We start from the raw sequence: 18,281 nt of genomic DNA, 5'->3' as shown, positions 1-18,281 counted from the left end.
ATTTTTATATGTTATATTGCTTTTTATTATAGGAGAATATTATTTTAAGGTGTGTTACTTTTGTTTATGTTGCATTTGCCTAACTCTGTGTAGCTGTGATTCTTTGCCTTCCTAAAACACCTGATGGTTCTAATAAAGAGCTGAATGGTCAATAACAAGGCAGGAGCAATGATAAGCAGGACTGGCAGGCAGAGAGTATGAACAGAAGGAGAAACGAGGAAAACAGAGCAAGAGAACAAGGACAAGAGGCTATAAGAGGCCAGGCACCCAGCAATACAGCAAGCCATGGAGAAAGAAGTAAAGAAGGGTATACAGAGATAGAAAAAGATAAAAGCCCAGAGGCAAAAGATAGTCGGGATAATTTAAGTGAAGAAAAGCTAACAAGAAAGAAGCCAGGCTAAGATTGGGCATTTATAAGAAAGAATAAGCTCAGTGAATGATTTAATTGGGAGCTGGGTGGAGGGCCCCTCAAAAAGTCAAAAGAGTAAAACATCACACAACATTCCAAAATAGTATCTTTATGGGATTTTTAGACTAGCACAGTAAAAGACAACCATTCAGGTTGAGATAAATATAATAACTTACAGACAGAAGCAAGATAATAGTTTTGAGACTGTTAGAAAACTAGAGTTGACTTCTTCCTTGGTGAATAGATAGTCAATGTCTCCACCAAGCTAGGCAAGCTTGATTAGAGCCAGAAGCAAGTGTTTGACCTCTAGGATTATGTGTAATCATGGAAGAAGTTGGAGAAAATAAGTCTTTCAGAACCTTTGTTATATGTTGAGGTATAAGAGTCTCTTCTACACACAAAAATTTCTACTAAAAATATTTCCAGCCTATATAGGAAATAAGTATGGAGATTTCTAAAAACAAACAAAAAAACCCCACAAACAAACAGAAAACAACAATCTGCACCCTCAAAACTAGGAATAGATCTACTCTATGATCCACCCTACTTTTTCTATTTACCCAAGGAATTCTTTTTTTAAAAAAAACTTTTATAATTACTCTTTTTTAATTAAATTAATTTGTTTATTTTACATCGTGGGCACAGTTTCCCTTCCCTCCTTTCCTCCCATTGCCTCCACCCATCTCCCCTCCATTTGCTTCCTGCAATCCACTTCCCCTCTGGTTTTGTTCAGAAAGAGGCTGCTATGGCTATCAACAAAATAAGGCATACCAAGTTGCTATAGGACTGAGTTCCTCCCCTTACATTAAGCCTGGGCAAGGTAATCCAGTATGAGGAATAGGGTTCCAAAAGCGCCATAGAAAGCCTGCCAAGAAAAGAATTCATCACCAAGGTGCCCTGTGTATTTACAGAGACACTGAGGGGTGAACATTTACCACCTACTTATAGTGACATGTGTACAGACAGAAGCATCTCCATGTCTGAGGGAGGGTTACAGCCTCACTGGGGAGTCCACCTTAACTCAAGTAGGAACCTCCCTTCAGTTGGCAGACTTTATTTAGTAGTCTATTTAGCTTAATGGACAATGTGTACTTTGCATCAAGTTGCAAAGTTACCTCATTTCATAAGCATATGAGCAGAATATTTTACCTTCAGGTGGAGCCGATTAGCTATCCCAGATGACTGCAAGCACCAACTACAGGTAACAAGGGGTCCTGTTAAGCCCCCTTCACTGAAGAGCAGTAATTGTTTCTCTTTAGGTCATGTGTATAGTGACTTTATCTATTCATTTGAATTTATCAGCAGATTATATGTATACTACCGTCTGGGTAACACTTATGAAATATGCTCATCGTACAAATACACACATGATTGAAAAAGTGAAAATATGAGATTATAATAAATTTTTAAAATGTTGGTTTTTAAAGATTTTCTAATCATATTTTCCTGTTAGATTTATTGTTGTACTATTGGAAGTTTTAAAGCAAAGAAATATAATATTATGAAGATATAATTATGTAAACATGGCCCACAAATAAACCATTGTCATTAGTATTGTTTTCATATGGTGGACCTTCCTTCTGCATAAATATTAAAGTGTTCCAAGTATCCCGGGTGAGCTCCGCACAATTGTATCATATCACTAGGATTCTGTAGTTGGAAATGCTGTTTTCATGTCAGGTGAACTTGGAGAACAGAAAGAAAAATGTCCATTCTTGATTTGTAGATCCTGTCTTCCATAAATGTCTTTTCTCTAGTGGTGTAGGAGGTTCTTTTGTTCATGTGCTGCTTTCATTGGCTAATGAATAAAGAAAGTGCTTTGGGCCTGATAGGGCAGAACTTAGGTAGGTGGAGAAGACAGAACTGGATGCTGGGAAGAAGGACATAGTGAGAGACACCATGGATTTCCTGTCTGAGACAGACGCTGGTTAGAATCTTGCCAGTAAGTCACAGTCATGTGGTGATACATAGATTAATAGAGATGGGTTGAATTAAGATGTGAGAATTAGCCAACAAGAAACTAGAGCTAATGGCCATATGGCCATGCAGTGTATTTTTTATTTTTTTATTTTTTATTTATTTATTTATTTATTTATTTTTTTTTTTGAGACAGGGTTTCTCTGTGGCTTCGGAGCCTGTCCTGGAACTAGCTCTGTAGACCAGGCTGGTCTTGAATTCACAGAGATCCGCCTGCCTCTGCCTCCCGAGTGCTGGGATTAAAGGCGTGCACCACCATCGCCCGGCTAACCATGCAGTGTTTTAATGAATACAGTTTCTGTGTGGTTATTTCAGGTGTAAGCTAGCCGGGCAGCCAGGTCAGACAAAGGGACTCCCTCCTCATGCAACACTATAGTTCTAGTTATTTGTGAAGGTGAGTGTCTACTGAGGATTCTGATTCAATTCATTTTATCATTTCAATTCTGAAATTGAATCAGAATGGCATTTCATTCACTGTTTCCAGCCTCAGGCTTCTGGTATTCAATTTTAGTGTTGGTTTTTTTTTTTTTAATCGTTTATTTCCCATTTGGATTTATCGAAGCTTTAAAGCTTCTTATTGAATTTCCAGATGAATCTCTTCCCCTGAGTATGCCATGGACACACACAAACTCAGATGCAGGAAAGGAAATTAGCCTTACTCCACACTACACAAGACCACTGGAAATTGCTGTTGCTTGTACTACATAATTTGCTCCTTTATTTGATAAATATTTTCAATAACTGACTGGATAATGAGCAATGTAAAAGATGCTTGGGATTCGAGACTTAAACACTCAATGAGTCAAGCTACAAAAATCAATAACTAAGTCTTCAGAGTTTGTTGCAGCTTCTGATTGGTACCCTTGTTTGAAGGCAGTAAGACAAACCACTTATTTCTCAAGGACTCCACACTCCTATCAACTTTGTAAGACAAACAGATCTTCAAGAGAATGATGACTTGCACGTCAGCAATTTAAAAAAAAACAAGTTATTTCTATAAATAAGTTTATTTAATGATTTTGTTTGATTTCTGTTCTTACCTGCTCTTTATTTTTCCTTCCACGAGACATTGCGCTTAGTGACTATCTGTAAGTCCCTGTGGCCGTGGACTGCATACGTTCATTTTGGATGAGACTCTTGTCAAATTGTAGCCACAGAATTTTTGCCTTACATGGAGCTTGTCTACAGTGGGCTGGGAGGCATCAGGGTGGAGGACGCTAAATTCATAGAGAACCTGTCTTCAAAACACACTCTAAACTGCCTGATCATGCTCTGCAGTCACTAGTGCAGATAAAACTTGAACTTTGATTTTTTTTTAATTTTAGGTAAATTTTTATAAAAGAATATCTGAGTTTTGAGTAGAACAGTTTCAATCATAGGATTTTATAATTGAAAGTAACCCCCTGTAACCTTGAAGACCAATGTCTTGCCTGATTCAATATTCTAAAATAATAAAATAATAGCTAAAGGGAACCCCAACATATATTCAAGTTCTGAAAAGGAAACAATGGGGCAGAGGATCTTGGGGAAGAGGTGAGGTTGTGGAGGAGGAGGTATCTGGGAGGGGTGAAGGGAAGGGAAACTGTGGTCGGGCTGCATTGTATGAAGGAAGACTCTATTTTTCAATTAGAAAAATAAAATTAAAATAATTCAAACATACTTCTAAGGACAGCTGTTTAGAAAAAAGAAACTAGACAATGAGTATTGGCCAGGATGCAGAGAAATTAGATTGTGTGTGTATTGCTAGTGAGTATTAAAATAGTTTGACCTTTCATCGTGGAATAGAATATGGAAGTTCCTCCCAACCATAGGCATAGAATTATTCTGTCCTCCATCAACTCAACGTTTGAATAGCTATGTGCAGAAGAGTGGGAATAGGACCAGAACAGATACTAATACAATAGTGCACTACACCAGAGCAGTCAAAGGTGGGTGCAGTATCTGTCCACAGATGCATGGATAAATCATTGTACTCTCAATCAAGTTCGCAAGCACACACTCATATATTCTAGACTATTATTCACCCTTAGAAAAAATAAACTTTTGGTACAGACAATAGCATGGATGAATCTTGAAGTCATTGTGTTATACAAAGGGAGCCAGGAAATAAAAGAACAAACTTTACATGACTGTAAATAGAATGGCAACATCCTGAGAATGGGAGTAGAGAAAATGGGCACTTTGCATTTAATAAATACACAGTTCCACATTGGGAAGATGATGGGAGGGATGGATGGCTATGATAGGTCCACAACAATATGGATGTTCTTAATGCTTCTGCACTATATACTTAAAGTGGCTAAAACTATCACCAAGGAAAACAGTTACAATGATGAATTTTATGTGTGTTTTTTCTCACAATAACTAAAGGAAACATAATTATTATATTTTATAATATGTAATTTGTGTGAAAAATATCATTATAAAAGTTAAATAATAGTTCAGGAAATCATTTAGAAAGACAGTGTCAATCACTAAAGATGGGTTCCATTCCAGAAGAGGTTGATGATGTATGAATTTTCATGAAAAGATTTCAACAATTGTCGATTAACCCAAGCGTGGCAGAGATAACAGACCAATGAAATGTCCCACTCAAGTCTCATTTGATGGATCAAAGAGTTTATTGAGTCTATGTTCATAAGCATCTGGAAAGATTCACAGGAGCATGGTGACTCAGAATGCATTGCCCAAAAGCCAACTGTAGAGTGGGTGTCCACACATGAAAGCTGTATCTGTGAGGTCCCATGTCACCTTGGAGACAACTCCCCCAAGGGTCCCTTTTCTCTGACTATCACTAATTTCTTAAACCGGGACAAGGCCTTGTGAATCCTTAAACTTTCCGAGTTTTCTGTGCTTTATGAATTTAATTAGCTTCCTAAGTCATACGAGTCTTCCTCTCTCTCCAGGAGAGTGTATTTCCACTCAGAAAAAAATAGCTACACAATTATCTAACTACAACTTTGAAAACATATTAATGTTTTTGAAATATGAAGGTAATATCTGGCAACATTTTTCCTGAATGAAATGTTATTGCTGAGAATATTGTGAGTGTTGGGTGTAGAATGTAACTTTGAGGGTGCTGTTCTGTTCATGGTGGGTGAGATCACCTGTAGTTCCTGGGGATTCTTGAGATGGGAGGTAAAAGAAGAAAAAATAGAGGCAAATGGTAGGAAGTCACTTTCTGTCTTTTAGGGGTCCTTGACAGTGTTCCCAGTCTTTTGTTCTGGCTCTCAGTACTCCATTGAATGATTTTCTTGGGGAAAACAAGGAAAGCCAGCTCTCTGGCAGGGTAATGTGACAGGGCTGGACAAGCAGGAGAGTTGCCCATGGCAATGAGCAAAAGCCCTCAGCTGAGATTTCATAGTCTTTTATACTGATGGGTTGTAGGGAAATTTCAGCATTGATCTTGAAATGAAGGGAATCTGTAAGTATTATCTAGATTACAAACTAGGCAAATATCCCAAATAAATTAGAAGGAAAATTCAAAGATAGGATCCAGTTTTGTAGTTCTTATTAGGAAAAATATCTGCTCACTTTTTTTTAATTTTCTTAAATCTCTTTTAATTAAAAGACAAGAAAAGATTTTTATGATGGGTGAAAGTCCAATTGCAGTGTTGCTTTTAAGTAAATGTCCCAGTCTCTAAGCAGCAGCAGAAACCCTTAGGCTACCCTCCTCATATCTGAAGAGGGGTTTCGATCACTCCTTTGACTCCAAAACAAGTCCTTTTTCCCCAAAGCGGAAAATTGAGACCTCAGTTCTCAGGTCTTTTATTTTAATAGTAGATTGAACATTCCATGCAGGCAATCCAAATTGTGTGTCCAAAAGTATAAAACAGTCAAATTTTCAGTCTGCATTTCTGGGCTGGCTCCAGTGTAAACAGAACTCCAACCTCACATACTGATAACATTTTCTTCTGCATAAAAATACCTGGTAATGTGAATGTCAAGTTTGTGTGGTGTGTTATTGCTATAACCTTTAATAAATTAAGTCTACACGGTCCCATTGCTAGACTCCTTTATTTCCTTGTATATTTGCATACGGTATGTTTACCTTATTTGTTTAAACATTCTTGGTTCATCCATTTCAGTAATTTGCAAACTGCAGATATAAACTGATCAGCTGGTTATTGCCTATTTCATTTGGGATACGATAACAAAATACCACGGCCAAGCAGCTCATAAACAACAGACATGCATTTCTCTATGTTCTAATGCCAAGGCAGAACGGATCCTGTGTCCAAAGAGGGCTTACCGTCTGGCTTGGAGGTGATACTGTTTAGCTGTGTTCCCACCTGTGGTTGATTGCTATATTGAAAATTCAGTTAGATTACTTCAGTACAAAGATGAAGTCTGACAGAACCTAACTTACACAATTTGCCTGCTGCGTTCACACTGTAGGCTTGGGCTCACCTTTCTTCTTACTCATATCGTAGCTCCCAAATAGGTTCTGTCCTCCTGGAAGAGCCTCACAGTTGGAAGTTCATCTCTGCTTTTTCTATTTCCTTTTTGCCTCATTAGCTTCACTGGAGGAAAACAGCTGGAAGATGATACTGCTTAGCAGTTTTAGAATGAGTCAGGCATTCGTGTTTCAGACACTTTAATATTATTGTCTGGGCTTCCTTCCATCTGAAATATAATAACTTTTTTTTCGTAAATGCTAATGCATTTCCAAGCTTGATTGTCATTTAGAAGTTTGATCTAATTGAAACAAAACATTACTAGGTATCCTTTTAGAGCAGAGAAATACACTTTTTAAAAATGTGCTTTATACTGATGGCTTGTGCTTTATATGATTTTGAATAGAAACTGTCATTTTTGTATCACCCAAATCTCCATCAGACACATCAGCTTCTATTATAAAGGTTTTAATGAGTTTTGTATACGCAGACTTTTAAAATTTGTTAAGCAAGGTTATGTTTGAAAGAACCTTATCTGGTTTATAACCATGAAGTATTAGGGTAGAATTTTCCTCCCATGGGTAGCATTTTCTAAGTGTGTGGGTCACTATTTCTGAGTGGTTGGCTTATCAAAAAATCAGTTCAGGACTCATACAACTGAATTGGAAAATACTTTTCAGTGAAATCTATTAAGAGTGTTTGAATTTATACCCAGAGAAAGTAGATTGTATAAGAATATTTACATTTATCTATATAATAGAGTACTTAATACGTAAATGACAGGTAAGCAGATATATTTAAAGAACTTAACACTACAAGTGACTTAAAGCAGAAGTACCATGTGTAAGCCCAGTGTTTAGACCCTGTTTTCCCAAGTGTCCCTGTTAAGCGTTTAATCCCACCTTAATCTGGACAGGACTCTTCTGCTTGTCTGAGCACAGGGTATGGGATAATTCACCTCCAAATTAAGCCTGAAAGAAAAGGTCAAAGGAATTTAATCACCTGTATGGTCCACATATCTGCTTGTATATGGGGAAATGAGAATTGGATTGTTATTAATTCGCTAAAACCAAAAGAGTTCTAGAGTAGAACGAATAGAGGAAAAAACAGCAAATACCAGAGAAGCATGGAGCATCCACTGTGGCTTGTTTCAGGGTAAGCTGATCAATAGGCACATGATAAAGAGGTGTGAGAGAGGTCTCTGCCTTGAAAGAACTGACCATGTCCCTCCCAGAACAAAGACTGTCTGCAATAAAGGATGACCGGATGAATTCAGTAACTCATTCTAGCTTTTCTGTTATCACTTCCTTCCTAAGATTACCCAGGTTTATGCCGTGCTTTTCATCAAAATCTCAAAGGAAAATTTTAATTATCTATGATATTTTCTCTTCCAACTTCGAAACTGAGACTAAGGAAAGTAAATCTCACATATTCTAGGGGCAGGTATTTATTTTTTTGTTTGCTCATTTTGTCCACATGTGCTTGTGCCATCTGTCTAGCTGGAAAACTGCATAACAGACACGACTAGATGACACCAAAGAGCTCCCATTGTTTCTGGTGAAGACTTCATAGCTGGCTGCCAGCATCAGGGGGGACTAAGAATAGCACTGTTTGATGCTTTTATCCTCTAGAAAGTCCACTAGCAAATCCATGGATTTGGAGGTGCTCTTCCCAGCAGTCAGCTGTCAAGGTCAGTTATGAAATTAATGGGGCTCTTTGAACTTGCAAAGGAGAATGCATAGTGTGTTGTTGGGGCAGCACACACATTGCATAGAGACTGCGAGAGGAGCAACTGCCTTCCAGGAGAAGCAGGGGAACTGCAAGGATATGTGGGCCAAAGCAGCTCAGCCTAGAGCAGCCCTGTCTATCCTCACAAGGTACCAAGTGGCATTCAAACAGGTAAGCTGTGGCAGACAATTCCATTTGGGGACATCTCTGGTGGATTGTTTCCAGATGTGAGAACCCTGACACTTTCTGTGGAAGCCTCCTTGCTGATTTTTGTATCAGATGAGTCATTTGCAAAATGCAGAGAAGGTCATATCATCCCTAGTCCAAAATGGGAAGATTTTTTTCCAACTTCCCAAACATGAATTCCTCTCCCCTGGGTTAGTGCTCTGAAACCCAGCATTGGATTCTGTGTCTACACAGCTTCTCCCTAAGCTTTTTACCACTCATCAGACTTTGCATCTCTGACCGCTTTACTTTTTCATAGGCCCGGAAACACTGCGTGCTACTCTGACTAGTCATAGGCTGTGCAATGCACTGCAATGCACTTCCAGCTGCCTTGTGTTTCCCCAGCAACATATAGTCTTGCTTTCTTGCCTTCGCTTTCATAATAATGTTATGTATTCAATCAAATAAGATGTTCGTTCACAAAACAAAAGTGTTAGGACCTGTTTCCATGGAGCGCTGGCCTATTTTCACCCACTACTGCCCTTTTGCAAGCAACTCCCTTATCTACAATTGGATGAACAGGTGCTATGGGTCATCATAAGTTTCCTTGAATCCTTTGTAGTACTCTGAGCCATTGCGACTCCACTGTCAGAACTGTTGACTGGCATCACGAAATCCCTTGACTGTATGAACAAAAAGGCAAGTTTGCCAGCACGCTGTTGAAACAAAGACAATGATGTTACAGCAATACCCAGGCAGCCGAACGACCCCTTAGCGAGGCAAACTCTCACCACCACCAAACTTTTTCATCATCTCATCTTTAGGGAGCTGAAGCAGCTGGAAACATCATCAAAATTTCACAGAAATTTACATAAAACCGAAAGCCGCCTTAGCTGTGCTGAGTAATAAAAATCGTACTTCTTGCCAATTAGATGGCATTGTGCCTGTGAGTGAAGAGAGTGTGTGTGTGAGTGAGTGCTTTCCTGGGGAGACTCACCCACCTGGAGGCAGCTCCTCTCTGGTTGTGGTTATGTTTCCTAAGCAGTCCTGGGTCACATCTGAGGGCTCAGAGTAAATTCAGACCCTACAAATTCTGCTGTAATCAATGTATGTGACTTTGCATAGTTTGCGCATTTGCAAGTTTGCAAATGGATATACAGATTCTAATAACTCCCTTCTGAAGTGTGCTGTCTGCATTTCGGTAATAATTTACACGTAAAGAGTGGGAATGTCTAGATTAGATTAATGAGGAGCAGCTGCGGAAGAGCAGTTCCAGGTACGTATCCTAGAGGTCGTCACTCTTCTTAGTTTTGTTGCCTTGTTATCCTAGCTTAGCTCTTCATTTAAAGGCTTATTACAAAGGGGCAACATTTATTTTATTTGGAATCATAATCTTGCTTACCACACTTTTTGTATCCACAGGATGATAACTTACGTGAAGATCAACCTTAAGGTGGTGAGGCTGGGAAAGCAGAGAAATGAGTGTGTTAGAGACAGGATGAGGGGTTGGGGTTGCTGTTCCTGGTTCAGCTGGTCAGTCATGAACATACTGCCTTAAGAAGGTAGGACTCCAGGAACTGATGAGTGCCGCCCACTTGGGGGCGCTGTGACACCACACTGAGGCAGGGAGCCCTACAAGGGCCCATGAAAGCAGGCGCAAAAGGACCCTTGTTTGCCTGCTCTGGAGCAGGACCCAGTCAGTCAGAGACCTCTCAGCTCAGGGAAGGGTAAGAGAGTCAGGGCCCTAGTATGCACTGAAGAGTGAATTTCGTGTCCCTTCATGGGCAGTGGAGGATAGACATAAAAGGGCAGGGAACTATGGTCCGGCCAGGCATAGTAGCTAGCAGAGGGAAAGTTAATACGGAAGGAAATGTAGCATGATATGGATACGGGGGAGTGGAGCTGAACCTGAGTTCAGTTTGAGGATCCTACTTCTCAGAGTCAAATCTGTCTTGCAATAGGTTGCATTGCACCGGCTTGTCTTGCAGGGAGAGTAATCAGAGCATGGCGCACACATCTATCAGGAGACTATCGCTTCGAACCTCCAAAGACTGCCCTCACGAGCCCCCGACCCTGAACCTGGTGGCACTTAAGGTTTTTGATGCTGCCATGAGTTGAAAGCTGCTCTGATGCGTGACCCTTTGTTTCCTGGGAGCAGGTGAGTCATGGGAACAGCTTGGAAGGTTTTGCCCTGTGTTATTCATGCTTTAAACACAAGCCAGCCAGTGAGGGCCCCAGCAAACTCTGTCTCCTGACTCTTAAGTTCAGTGGATTCCAGAGTCATACAACCCCCCAAAACATCTTATCAAAGCCAAAGGACAGCTAGCAGCAATGAGATGCTCCCCCCTCTCTGGACCCCTCTTTGTTTCAGAAGACCCTGGGCCCAGGACCACAGTTCAATATTACAATAGAGAAGAGAGATGAAGGAAAACGTCCTTATTAAATTTGCAGCACAACTATTTGGGGACTATTGTTCTGAACAGAATCTGAGCTCTCTGGAGTTGAAAGACTACACTGTTCCTCTGGGCCATCAGCATAGCACAGCCCTGCCTGATCATCAGCAAAGCATCCCTGTCCCTGCTCAGGAAGGAGTCAGGATGGGTCAGATGCTGCCAGAGAACTTGCTCAGGCCCTGAGAAGTGACAGGCCTTTTTCAGACACTTGTGGCTGCATAAATCTGTTTAGCCTGCTTAGCGCTCACAGAATTTGTACAAAATAAACATCACTTTACCTGCACTTGCATCCAAGGTGGAAGCAGCTTTCCCGGTTCCATATTCAACAACTAACTACCTGATATTTCTTTTCCCAATATTTATTGCTTTCAGTTTCTTTACCAATTGCTGTACATCCATTCCTTCACTTGACTTCTCCATCTCAGGCCCCCATTAGCAAGGTGGAGTGGCATAAGCTTATTATTTTAACCTCTTCCCAAACCAACCTAAGGAATATACAGTTTTGAAAGAAGTATCTACACTGGCAAGAATGAAGGCTTACTTTTCTTTAATGTAGTTGAATGGGAAAGGAGAGACTTCAAGACCTCTGTGATCTTCATAGAGGTCATGAGAATGTTTTGCTTATTGCCTTTAGTGCAAAGAGAAAGGGTCACTGGTTAGAGAACGTGCAACCTTCAGGAGCAACACAGAGCCAACTGTGACGGAAGGGATCAATTCTCCTTACTCCTTAATTTTATTCTTTCATTTCGCACTTTCAGACATCTACTTTGCAGAAGACACTTTCACAGAGGACATCAAATAGAAGAAAGAAAAGAAAAAGAAAACCGGTATGGGATCCCACATACTGGGCATTCAAAGTAGTCTTTAATTTTTCACTTAACCTCTTTAGACTAATTTTTGTTTGACAGTGGTGGAAAGAAGATTTGCATGAGATCTGCCATTGCAACTGTTGTTAAGTCTATAATGCAGTGTTATATTGCATCTGGCTCTATAATTTACAGCAGATCTCCAGACTTCTGCACCCTGCATATGGCAAACTTTCTACCTTTCGTCAGCAGCTCTCGCTTGCCTCCACCTGCCAGCCACTGGCAGCTACCATTCTGCCCATTATTTCCCTGGGTTTGTCTTCACATAAGTACAACCAGGCAGTGTGTGTGTGTGTGTGTGTGTATATATATATCTGGTATCTGTCTATGTCAATTAGCATAATATCCTCCAAATCAGGGTTGCAGTTAAAATGGAAAAATATCTTTAAAAATACTTCATAATATTCCACATTATTTAATATTATATGGAGGCAGCATGTTTAAGACCTGAAATAATATGACTTCTCTTATGGCAGCCACCCAACACACTAGTTGGGAGGTCCACTACAGAGCTGAGCACACTAAGTGCATCTGTACATTGTCACAGATCAGTAAGGATTAGTGAGCTATCTCAGAAACAAATGACAAAGGCATTAACATTTATTGATGATTGATTTTATACCAAATGACAACTCCTATTTATAAAATTTCAATTAAGTCCATGTATCATAGAAAATGTTAAGAGGTAAGGTATATTATTGTTCTGATTTTATAGATAAAAAATGACCTGTATGTGTAATAATATGACCACATCAAATAGATGCCCCAATGTAGTTAAATTCCTGATCTAAATCCCATATTTATAACTCTATGTTACAGTGCCCATTTCATGAAAAAGATACCAGACTTCAGAATCATAGTTAGTGCTACCCTTTTCCAACCTCCTCTGCTGGTTCTAATGAAATCATTAAGAAAATTTGGGTTGCCTGGGAGATAGCTATGGAGGGCAAAACATCTGCTCACTGCCACTACGTCTTGTTCTTCCTCCCATTCCAACATGAGCTCATCAAGGTTCACTTGTTCAACTGACACCTTCCATCTTTAAATGAAACCAACAGCATGCATCTACATTGGTCAGAAGTATCCAATGAAACAGAACCACCAGGATCTGTCTGTCTATTACCAACCATGTATCTATCCTACCGATGAAATTTTAAGGAATAGGCTAATGCACTTAGGAAAGTCTCTAAATCCAGGTAAACCGATGTTACTGGAGAGCAAGGGGGAGCTACTGTTCCGGTCTGAAGGTTGTCAGCTGCCTGATGCACACATTCTAATGCTCTTGGAGAGCAAGGGGGCACTGTTACTCCAGTCTGAAGATTGTCAGCTTTCTTATGTGCACATTCTACCTTACCTGAGAGAGGTCTTTTGCTTTAGTCACACACTGATCGGCAGGAGCTAATCAGGGGGAGTCATATTCTGAAGGGCTATTTGCTTTCCTATCCTGAATGGATGATTAGCTCAGTTTAATGTGAATATCTACTTATTTAAAAGTCAGTATTCAAAAACATCCACATAGACTCATCTAGAATGTCTGACAAAATATTTTGGGTACTCATGGCTTGGCCAGATTACATATGAAATTAGCCATCACACCATCTTCAAAAATGTATACCACTTCAGTAAGCATAAAATACATAGCGCATGATATGAATCCAGATGTTGGATTGCATTTGCTAATCAAAGAGAGCCTTCGTCATTATCTATGTGCAAAAGCAGATGTAGGCTCTCTTGTTTTGTCATTTTATAGTTGAAGAACTAGAAACCACAGAAATAGAGATGCATATGCTTGGTGATTCATCTCATGAACTAACTAGAGAATTTAGCATATATCCCTAATCAGACATTTAAAAACTTCATTGGCATATAAACCACACATGATAGATATTACCTATTGATGAACAGGTCAGTGATTTTTGAGCAATATATAAATGTGTATAGTCATCTAACATAAACTTTACTACAATGTAGGACATTTCTATAATTTAGACGTTTCATTCTTTGTAATGCCTTTCTCCATGTCTGATAATTTTAAAATAACTTTTATTTTTATAGACTTATTTGACTCAGGCATCTTTTAATCATAAAATTACCACCTATACTCATTAAAATGCTTTTCTGTTGGGGGTAAATGTTTAGCAGGATTGGGGATTCCTGGGCACTCTAGTGGCTTAAGGAGTATTTGAGATCAGGTTAGATTGCTGAACTGCACTTGAATCTTTCTCTCTGAAGATAAATAATGAGGTAAAGTGATTATCAAAAAGTTTTCTCCTGCTGGTATAGGTTACCTTTACAATATTCACTCATTCTTGTTCATTTACTCATTTCCTCATTCACAAATGCACCCATATTGTTTTATATTGACTCGCTGATAAACCTTAGTCATTTCCAATGGAGTTGTTTTGAGACATGTGGCTAGGCCTCCTGTTGACATGCGTGTGTGCTAGAGCCAAGAAAACTGGGAAGGCCCAAAACTAAGGGCCCATTTCCACCTTGTCTGACCATCCTAGAGAGTTGGAGGTTGCTCAAATTGTTGACATAGCATAGTTTCACATCCCAACTTAGCATGTGATTGCTTAATTCTTTTAACATTAAAATAGCTCATACAAGTAGATCCATGCCATCCTGACAGGTGGTCAGGATATGCAAATGTACTTCTACTTCTATAACTGTGAGGTCACCTGGGGAGTGGCTGCCTTCAGGATACCTGTTGTAGAGCAGCTACACTGCCTAAACAACAGAATGCTAATGATTGATGTCTCAGAGTGTTAAAGCAATTGACTGTGTGAGTTGTCCTTTGTGTCATGTTAATAAAGTCTTTTGTTACCTTCTCCCCCTATTTACATTGGGTATATAAGCTATGGAAAAATAAATGCAGGCGATTTCAGTATTTACTGGAATGTCCTCCTGGTACTTTCTATGGTTTCTGTTCTTATTATTTTTCATGTGTCTCTGTATTCTTTACTAATATTTCAAAAAAACCCACACCCCTACCCTAGCAAGATGTATTTTTGTTGAGGATGGTCCAAGACAAAAAACTACATGGTGCCCTTTATGGGTGAGATTATGCTGGGAAGGGAAGGCTTTGTCTTGGCTGTGACTGAACAACTGTGACCTAGAAACTCGTCTTTACCCTCTCAATTTGATCTGGGCTTCAGGCTCAGGTGCTGTTTTTCTTGACCACAGGAGTCCTGAGCATAGATGTGGGACCACTCATGGTCTTGTTGGATCTCCGATCCATGGCTTGATTGTGATTATAGCATCAGACACTGGTGACATTTCCTCCTTCACTGTCTATATCCTTTTGTCTTCAACCCCATAGATACTGAGTGATGCCAGATATGTGTTGATGCTGAAGGAGACCATCTCAAAGGAACTGAGCACAATCCGAAACAAAGACTCCCATGGACCAGTCAGGGTCTTTGGTCAAAAATCACCAAGAACCTAATGTCTATTAAACAAATTTTCAAGTCTTTCTGAATTGTAAGCTTTTCCTCAAAATACAGGTTTTTGAAGCTCTCTATTGAGTAATTCATGACAACATTCTAAACAAGGTAACATTACCCACAGAATGTGCCTATTAAGAACAGAGCACTTGTCCTGGCCCTGGAATCTGCCATCTCTCCCAGGTCCTTCTCACATCTTCACCTCTGTCTTTGCTACTGACAATAAGTTTTTCTTATTATTTTCATTCATGTTTTTCCCTTATATTGTTTTATAATGATGCTTTGACAGTCATTTCCAAAAAAGTGATTCTGAGACAACATGTGATAGGTGTACAGGTGTTTGCCACGAGGTGATCTGTTATGCTGGGTGTCCATCACGGTCCATGAAGAGAGGTCAGTTACCAGCATGGTGTGATTCCTGATGTGGTATCACTTGGAGCATGGGAAGCAGATTCATTGGTTTTATATATGAAGATGGCCTGGATACAGTTTGCAGGTCTCTGTCATAAATTGACAAGAAACAGCAAATAATTTCTTTAAGGATAATGGGTTTCCCTCTCAGGTTTAAAAACTGGACAGGAGAGAGATTTGCTGCAGATAGAGAATGCTGATACAATTGTTGTTAATTAAGTAAACAGAAAGGGGTATGTGAGATACATGAGCCCAAACCACCAGGAAACCACAAAGGTATTTACTATAATCCTGTGTTTATTTGTTTCCTATAATTCTAGAACAGTGTATTAATGAGGAATTATATCTCAATGGCAAAATAATATGCATGGACTCACGGGCTATCTTGCCAAAAAAAAAAAAAATGTCAAGAGGCATTTGACTTCTACTTAGCTTTTCATGGGCTTTTATTTTGGAGATGATTCTCTGAGGAAGGGGTGTGGCCCTTGTGACTAGAAGCCTCTGGTGCCCAGGTAGGGAGACTGAGAACTCAGAGCCATTTGCTTCAGAGCCCATTTCTTTTCTACAGCACAGAGATTCAGCGGTCCCTCTGCCCTGCTGAATTGAGGCCATGAAACTCAGTTTACTATGCAGTGCTGCATTCTGCTTCCTGCAAGCAGGTGAGTTCTGTGCACATGTCGGTGTGCATTTTAAGGAACGGAGACAAAACCCTTATGTCATTGTGAGAACAGTCACTTCTCTTTGTCCACAGGTCCAGTGAGTACTGGCATTATTCAGACTCCCAAATCGATGCTCATGAAGACAGGGCAACATGTGACAATGAAATGTACTCAGGATATGAAACATGACTCCATGTTCTGGTACCGACAGGATCCAGGGCTGGGGCTGAGGCTAATCTACTACTCCTATGATGTTGGCATCACTGACAAAGGAGACGTCCCTGAGGGGTACAATGTTTCCAGATCAAACACAGAAGATTTCTTCCTTATTCTGGAGTCAGCATCCCCCTCACAGACATCTGTGTACTTCTGTGCCAGCAGTTATACCACAGAGCTGTGTGCCTGCCTCCTCTCTGCACATAAAAATACATGCAGAGAAAAGGCACCCACCCCTGGAACTCAGTGACATGTTGGAATTCACAGTGCTGGAAACTTGGAGCTCTGAGTGTTTGGGCAGAGCAAACCTGTGCCATGCAAACCTTAGTCTATACTGAGGGGCATCTTCTGGCCAGCTTAGGCAATTTGGACCAGACCTTGGACTTAAGGCTCTCTACTCTTGCTATTTTTCCTCTGATGATTCTTTAATTCTGATTTTGTCTTGTTTCAAAGTATTCCTGGATGGAAAGTGGTTTGTAATTTGGAGATACATAAACTCCCTGTTTTCCTTGACACAACATAATACATTCTCCTTCTGAGATTCAGCTCAGGTCATAGGAAAGGGATCCTTTTGGTCTGTAAACATGCCTTCATCTATGTACCACCTCACTGCTTGACTACAGTGACCTTCCTAGTACAACTGTACAATGGTGGCTATTTTATTTTTTTCTAAATTACACACAAATGTTTCATTACCAAGTATAATCTGAAAATGACTGCAGCCTAGGTAAGTTGATTAAACACCGTCTAGCACAAGATGGCTTCTCCTGGACTGGGACATTGCATCTGTCTCAATCCTGCTTTGGTTTCTAGGCTTCTGAATAAACCTCTCTTCAAGTGAACTGTGCCTATTACGAAGATGTTTCTGTTTTAGGTGTTGCTTTTATGACTGTGGCAGAAGTCCTCTTTCTACTCACTCATAGCTTTATCTCTTGCTTCTGTCTTTTTCTCGAGCTCCCATAACGCTGGAATCTCACAACACAAGATCAACTCAAGATTAATGTGACTAATTAATCCATTCAAAAAAGAACAGATGAATTCAAAATAAGAATATTCACTCCATGACAATGAAGTTGGCATTAGGTAGTAAATAGAGTAGTTTTGTTCTGTTGTCTTAGTCTGACCGATGTAGCATTTGTCTTTGATGTTATACCTTGGTATCTGAAAGCTTTTTATACTTCCCAGTATCCAGCCTGGGGTTCAGAATATATAAGAATTAATGAATTTGCAGAGGAACATTTACTTACTAAACAAGACTGGATGCATTTGTGTGTGTAACCCAGTTTGTCATTCAGCATAGGAATTTCTTATCAACATATGGCCCGTTCTTTAATGCAAAAGTATGTTAAACCTAGAAATATAGTTCAAGCATCGAGGTTATTTATGAAACTTTAGAAGAATGAAGAGAGCAGGTATTAAAGATATAGAGGCACCATAACATGGTAACTCTTAGAAAGGAGGACATTTAATTGCTGTGGCTTACAGTTTCAGAGGTTTAGTCTATTATCATCATGGTGGGACTTCGTGTCATGTAGGCAGATATGGTGCTGGTGC

General features: G+C 39.8%; 1 gene segment (V, D, J or C); it reads left to right on the top strand.

The window, feature by feature from the left end:
• The first annotated feature begins 16,462 nt into the window (after window positions 1–16,462).
• Window positions 16,463–17,400, top strand: LOC130888815 (T cell receptor beta variable 6-6-like). The segment is given in 3 exon segments: window positions 16,463–16,511; window positions 16,604–16,892; window positions 17,256–17,400. Coding segments are annotated over 3 exon segments (483 nt in total).
• The last annotated feature ends 881 nt before the right edge of the window (window positions 17,401–18,281 follow it).

This window comes from Chionomys nivalis, chromosome 1 (assembly GCF_950005125.1).
Source record: "Chionomys nivalis chromosome 1, mChiNiv1.1, whole genome shotgun sequence".
Classification (NCBI taxonomy): Eukaryota; Metazoa; Chordata; class Mammalia; order Rodentia; family Cricetidae; genus Chionomys; species Chionomys nivalis.
Note: the sequence above shows the minus strand (reverse complement) of the source record. Positions and strands in the feature narration are given on the sequence as shown.